Source organism: Mesocricetus auratus, unplaced genomic scaffold, assembly GCF_017639785.1.
Source record: "Mesocricetus auratus isolate SY011 unplaced genomic scaffold, BCM_Maur_2.0 Super-Scaffold_100707, whole genome shotgun sequence".
Classification (NCBI taxonomy): domain Eukaryota; kingdom Metazoa; phylum Chordata; class Mammalia; order Rodentia; family Cricetidae; genus Mesocricetus; species Mesocricetus auratus.
The window spans coordinates 366003-372579 of record NW_024429269.1 but is presented as its reverse complement, the minus strand read 5'-3'; the positions used below and the strand labels follow the sequence as shown (position 1 = coordinate 372579).

At 50.6% G+C, this 6577-nt stretch overlaps 1 protein-coding gene across 1 annotated transcript; it reads right to left on the bottom strand.

The window, feature by feature from the left end:
- Window positions 1-256: 256 nt before the first annotated feature.
- Window positions 257-5431, bottom strand: Nefm (neurofilament medium chain). The gene is given in 4 exon segments (XM_005075222.4): window positions 257-1141; window positions 1144-2072; window positions 3425-3549; window positions 4306-5431. Coding segments are annotated over 4 exon segments (2526 nt in total). The 5' UTR covers window positions 5380-5431; the 3' UTR covers window positions 257-743.
- Window positions 5432-6577: the final 1146 nt, after the last annotated feature.

Genomic DNA, 6577 nt, shown 5'->3' with positions numbered 1-6577 from the left:
ACTGAAGTCTTCTCTCTCTCCACATTTCCCCATGATGTTTTTACTTTTATTTTAGAACTATAGTTTTAAAGTGTAGGGATGCAGCATGGGCTAAGTAAATGTGTCAACACATGAAACCATCTTAAGCAATTTGTTTTGCAATGAGAACTAAGAGGTGCAGGTCACTAACAATCCCCATAGGCAATGCATTCTGGAGGAAGGCAGCTCCCAGCAGCTGACACTTCCCTATGAAATAATGTATCACCACACACTTAACTTATGTTTCCAGTATGACCTTTATTGAGCAAGGACTGATGTGAAGTTTAACATTGATCAACATAAGGTTGCAAACTGTGCAGGTCAGCAAGGTTCTCCCATGAACAGAAGTCCATTTTAAATGCACCAGTGAGGTAAACGTAAGTATTCATATATAGCTTTCTTAAGGCTAAGAGAGTTCTGTTTCACTTATTATTTTTGGCTCAGTTGATACTTTGCATAATACATCTCAAGACATCCCCCCAGTGCCCCTCTTCCAACAGCTTAGGAAACTGGCAAATTCCCCAGGTACATACATGATCATGCATTTAAATCCCCCAGAGACTGTGGAGGAGGCACCCTGAGCTTGCATGCAGTTCCCTCCTATTGCACAAAGGAAAATACAATGTCTGGAGCCCCCATGGGAGAACCCATTCTGTTTTGAAGCTGTCAATCACATGCATTTTGAAATTGTCATATGGCTTAACCTTTTGCAATGGACTCAAATCTTAGTCACCCTGGGTGACTTCCTTGACTATGGCGTGTGAAGTGACTTTTTCTACCTTTTTAGTTGACACTAGTTTCTCCTCAAAGGTCTCCTCATGCTCTTCGACCTTTTGAGTGACGGTTACAGATTTGGTGATGTATTTGGTAGCACCATCACCCCCCTCGCTGGTGATTTTTTCTACCATCTTGGTCACCACCACTTTGTCATCCCCCTTCTTTTCATCCACTGGACTCACATCTAACCCATTAGTGACCACTCCTTTTTCCTCTTCCCGCCCACTGCCCTTGTCCTGAGTTTCCTGCTCCTCCTCTTTTCCTTCGACCTCCCCATTGATAGCTATGTCTTCCTTCCTGGCTTCCTGTGGGCTGCGATCACTCCCTTCCTCCTCACTGCCCCCTCCTCCTCTACCTTCTCCTCTTTCTTCTCTTTCTCCTGCTGCTGAGGCTTCTCCTCTTTGGTGTCTTTCTCCAGGCTCACCTTTACCGACTTGGTGACGGTGATCACCTCTTCCACGGCTTTCTCCTTAACTGGGGACTCAGCCTTCTTCTCTGGTACATCTTTTGGCTTCTCCTCTTTTTTCTCCACCTTCTCTTCCTTGGGTGTTTCCTTGACGATTTCCTTCTTTTCTTCCTTAACTTTCTCTTCCTCCTTCTCCTCGCCTTTTTCCACTTTGGTTTCTGGTTTTGGCTTTACCTCTTCCACTGGTGATTTTGGCACAGGGGACTTGGCTTTCTCTGGCTTCTCCACCTTGATTTCCTCCTTGGCAGCCACTTCTTCAACTTTTTCTTCAGTTTTCTTTTCCTCCTTAGCTTCTGCTTCCTCTCCTTCAGCTTCTGCCTCAGTTTCTCCCTCTTCTTCCTGCTCACCTTCATCTTTTTCACTGGAGCCTTCCTTCTCAGATCCTCCCTCTTCTGCCTGGTCTGATTTGGCACCTTCTTCTTCCTCTTCCTCTTCCTCCTGGCCTTCCTCTTCCTCCTTTTCCCCTTCCTCCTCTTCCTTAGCCTCAGGAGTCTTCACTGGAGACTTTTCGGCTTCCTGTTCCTCTTCCTTTTCCTCTGCCTCTTCACCCTTTTCCTCTTTGGTGGAGGCTGCCAACTCCTCTGCGATAGCTGTGAGGGTGTCTTCCATTTCTGACTTCTCATCTTCCACTTTTGTTTCTTCGATTATCTCTTCCACAAATTTGTGTTGGACCTTGAGCTTGGGAGCCTCGACTTTGGTCTTCTGAATCTTACTGGATATTGTGATTGAGGGCTGTCGGTGTGTGTACAGAGGCCCGGTGATGCTTCCTGAAAATGTGCTAAATCTGGTCTCTTCACCCTCCAGGAGTTTCCTACAGAAGGATTCAAAGATGATGAGACATCATGGAAGACTTATGTGGCCTTCTAGTCTTCATTATCATAAGGCCAATGTGCAGGCCTCTTTAGAATAAATAGAACCACATAAGGAAAACTTTCTGTCTACCAGTGCAGTGTCTACTCTCTTCATTGGTGTATTATATCATATCCAGTGGCAGATTCTCTGAGAGTTCCCACTAGTCCTCTGCTGCAGTATATCGCCACTCCCAATAACCACACCCATACATTAAGTCCAGCTCTGCAGCAGTCACGCTATTGGTGCAGCCCGGATGTGCTCAGAAGGTTCCCTAGTAGCCATCTCCCTCCATCCCCCAAATTGTGACTTCCCTTGTCATTTGAATTGTCAAGATTGGTATGAATGGTTAAAGCAAATAAAATGTTTGATTTAAAAATTAAAAAACCTATTGGATATAAATCAGAGTGTTGATGAATTTGAATTATAGTTAGATGTTAATACAGGTGAACCCAGTTATAACTTGTTTTATGATTTCAGTGACAGAATGTCTATTTGTACAATCATCTGGTTTTCTTAAAAAGAAAGTGCAGTTTATTCTGGCTGTAAAATGTTGCAGGAAATGATTGCTTTGTCAAGAACTGTGTGCTTTGAATCTGGTCAGCAGAAAGACGGCATTAATCAGGAGACCTATAACCAGTCTGCTGATAAGGAGAACAAACCTCTAATTGCCTATATGTTTAGCTGTATATGTTCCTATACATACATGCTTGTATAGTTCTAGCTATATGAGAATCATATATACTGTAGTCGGGTAGGCTGCATGTACATCGCCCATAGACTTAAAATAAGTCTATCTATATTCTAATGTGTCTATAACTAGTCTCAGCCAGATGATGGCAACAGTATGCTGTAAGAGAAAAACAGAGGCAGAATGACCTGGTGTTTGTCCTTGGCATTATAAAAGAGAGCATCAGATGAAATACTAAAAATCAAAACTTCATCTGCCTGTCAGATGTACAAAGACATTTAAAACAAAATGTTTAAGCCTATTGGTGTGGCCCCCAGAAACTTCAAAAATACCCGTTCCCCACTTTTTTTGTGTATTTTTGAGCTTTTTAAATACAATTATTTTTTGATCATCTTCATTCCCTCACCCATCTCCTCCCTCCTTCCGCATCCTTCGCCTTTAAAGACGAAGAAAAGTGATAAATGCACATTTGCAACACTTAGGATTCTATTTGTTTTTAACCGAGCTGGGGAAAAAGGCCTCTGAGCTAACACTGTCAGCTTTGGCCTAAGTGGGGAAGGCTGTGAGCCAGCAGCCTCTGCAGTGCGGATAGCGCCTGGACCAAGGCTGCAGAGATACTCTACCTGTATGCGGCAATTTCGATGTCCAGGGCCATCTTGACGTTGAGGAGATCCTGGTATTCTCTCAAATGACGAGCCATTTCCCATTTTGTTCCCCGAAGCTCATTTTCCAATTGCTGGATGGTGTCCTGAAAGGCACAGGGTATCTCCAGAAACTTCCTTCACAAGACACTTGCTGTCCTCCCCCTCCCCCCCCCGCCTTCCACCCACCCCCACCCCCACCCCAGTCGCCAGCTCCACAAGCCTGGCAGATATCACTCTTAGTCCCTCTTCACCATTTCTTTCTTTTATGGTAATGGAATTCAAAACAAACCAACAAAAATCAACCAGACATTTCCCAGGAACTATGTGCAGGGAAGTCAGTAAGCCTAGAACGCCCCCAAAGGGAACACTCGGGGACCCTAGGAAGGTCCCTGTTGGACCTGACCCTCCAACCCCACCCAAACTCTGGACTGAAGCCAGTTTTGAAATCTTGTCCCATCGCGGCGGCGGGGAGTGGTGTGTGTGTGTGTGTGTGTGTGTGTGTGTGTGTGTAGAATACAAGAGACTATCTGTGCTTCTGTTTATTAAATGACGTATTTCTCGATCACTGGAATGTGCCTCTTACTTTAAAAGTAGAATCTATCTACCGTAGGAAAGCAAGTTTTTGAAGGAGATGGGGGTTTCTAAGCAGTTAAGGCAGGTGGGTGGGGCAACGAGGAAGGGCGGGGCAAGGGCCTTGGGACACAGCTAACTCTGGTCTGCGGCGCTCGTGCGCGCTGGCGAGTCGCCACCAGGGAGCGCGACCAAGAGGGCCTCTGGGCGCGTGCTCGATTGTCGTGTCGGGGGCGCGCGGCGCTGGCGCTGGCGCTGGCGCCGGCCGGCCGCGCAGCCGCGGTTCCTACCTGGTAGCTGCTGAGGTCGTGGTTGTGGCGCTCCTCGATGTCGCTGAGCTGCCGCTCCAGGGACTCCTTGGTGCCACGTACCGACTCGAGCTCGATGCTCTTTGACTGCAGTTGGCGCCGGTACTCGGCGATCTCTTCCTTGGCGGAGCGGATGGCCTCCTTGTTCTGCTCGGCCGCCTCGGTGAGCTTGGCGTAGCGGCATTTGAACCATTCTTCGGCCTGGTGCATGTTCTGGTCTGAGTGACACTCGAGCTGGGAGCGGATCTCCTTCAGGGCCGTGGAGATGTCTGTCTTCAGGTAGTCTTTGCGCTCTACCGTGATGTGCGACGCCTGGATCTGAGCCAGCAGGTCGGCCACCTCCTCTTCGTGATTGCTCCTCAGGAAGGCCACCTCATCCTGCAGCGACTGAACCTTCTTGTCCAGCTCCACCTTTACCATCGACGACTCCTCGATGTCTTTGCGCAGCGCGCGGATGGCAGCCTCGGTGTCGTCGCGCAGCCTCGCCTCCTCCTCGAAGCGCTCCTTGAGCCGGTGGATGTCTTCCTCCAGATGGTCGGAGTCCAGCTGCACCTGAGCCTTCTCGTGGTTCACCATCTCGAGCGTGGCGCGCAGCTCTCGGATCTCCTGGTCGTAAGCGTCACCCAGCTGGGCGTGCGAGACCTGCTTCTGCCGCAGCGCCTGGATCTCCGCCTCGATCTCCTTGTTTTGCTGTTCCAAGTAGTGCACTTTCTCGATGTAGCCGGCGAAGCGGTCGTTCAGTCCCTGCAGCTGCTCTTTCTCGTTGGAACGGGACAGCTTGTAGTCGCCGCCGGAGCCGCCGTTGAGCAGCGAGGAGGACTGGCTGAAGTCGAGGCTGCTCTCGGCCGAGCTGAGCATGGCCGAGCTGTAGGCGAGGCGCGGGGCGAGAGCGCTGCGCTTGTAGGACGAGGACACCGTGCTGGGCGAGCCGCGGGACCAGGACTGCGAGCGGAAGCCGCTGGACGGGGACCCGCTCACGCGGCTGAAACTGGAGCGGGTCTCGGAGACCCGCCGGTAGGCGGACGGGTTGCCCAGCGAGTCCAGAGTGTAGCTCATCTTGGAGGCCTTGGGGTGTGTGGCTGTCACAGCGTTCTGCGGGCCTCGCCGCAGCCCCTTTATAGCGGAGCAGCTGGTCCCGGGCCAGGGCCCCGCCCCGTGGAGGCGGCGGTCGAGGAGGCGGGGACTGCGGGCACCGGGCCGGGGGTGGGGGGAAGGGGGAGACAAGCCCTGCGGTGATTCAGCGGCCGCTCCACGCTCCACGTGGGCCGGCGCCACGGTGGATCCCGCACTTGGGTGTAGCCGGGCCGGCCCTTCCCCAGCGTCCCCTTGGGTCCCGGACCCTGTAGATCTCCCTTTTCTGGTTTTCACCTGCAGTTTGCAGTTCATAGCCTTGGTCTAAGTGCCGACCCAGCGCCCTTTCTTTGTCTAGCCACTCTCTGGCCCGTTGGGCAGTTCTTCTCCGACCTCCTGGCTGTTCTTTGGCCACCTACCTCTTTCTTGCTTACTTTTGGCCTTAGGATTTGCTGTTCTTTATCACCCCCCTCCAACCCCCTTGTGGCCCTTCTTCACCCTTCTCTCTCTTTAGTTCCCACTCGGCATTTCCCTTGGAGCCCTTTACCCTGGGGCTTTTTTCTTTGTCGCCACATCTTTCACCCCATTCTCTGCCCCCTCACTCTCCTTTTTCTTTCCCCACTCATCCTTATCTTCCTTGTCCACCCTTTCCTCCGCCTCCGCCTTGTCTTAAAGCAGGGGGAGATGAGTTGAGAGTTGTGCAGAAGAAAAAAAAAGAGAGTTTTTGAGGAATGGCCGGCCTGAAACCCCTGGGAAGGGGCAAAGAGGACAGGTTGGAGTAGTAATTTGTGTTAAAAGTGTGATTTGGCACTCCGGTCTGCTTAACGGTTGGTGGACCTCGGCAGCTTCCAGAAGGTAAGGCGCAGGGGCGCCCAGGGATCCGGCAGCACCAAGGACAGCGCCCAGCGGGGCTGTGGGATGCTGCTGGTTTCCTGACTACCAAAGCCTGAGGAGGGTCATTTTTTGGTTCATCTCCCCCACTGAATACTAAACCTGTTTGTAGTGGCTGTTGGTTTGTAGGATCTAAGCTGGATATCCCACGCTAAGACTTCTCTGCAGTGCAGAGTTGGCACACTGAACAGACTGCAGATTTTGAAAACAACTAAAATTCCTTAAACTCAGTTAAGGGAAGTAGAGACTTGAAAACCAGTTTGACTTTACCAACCAATGATGGATGCTGGGA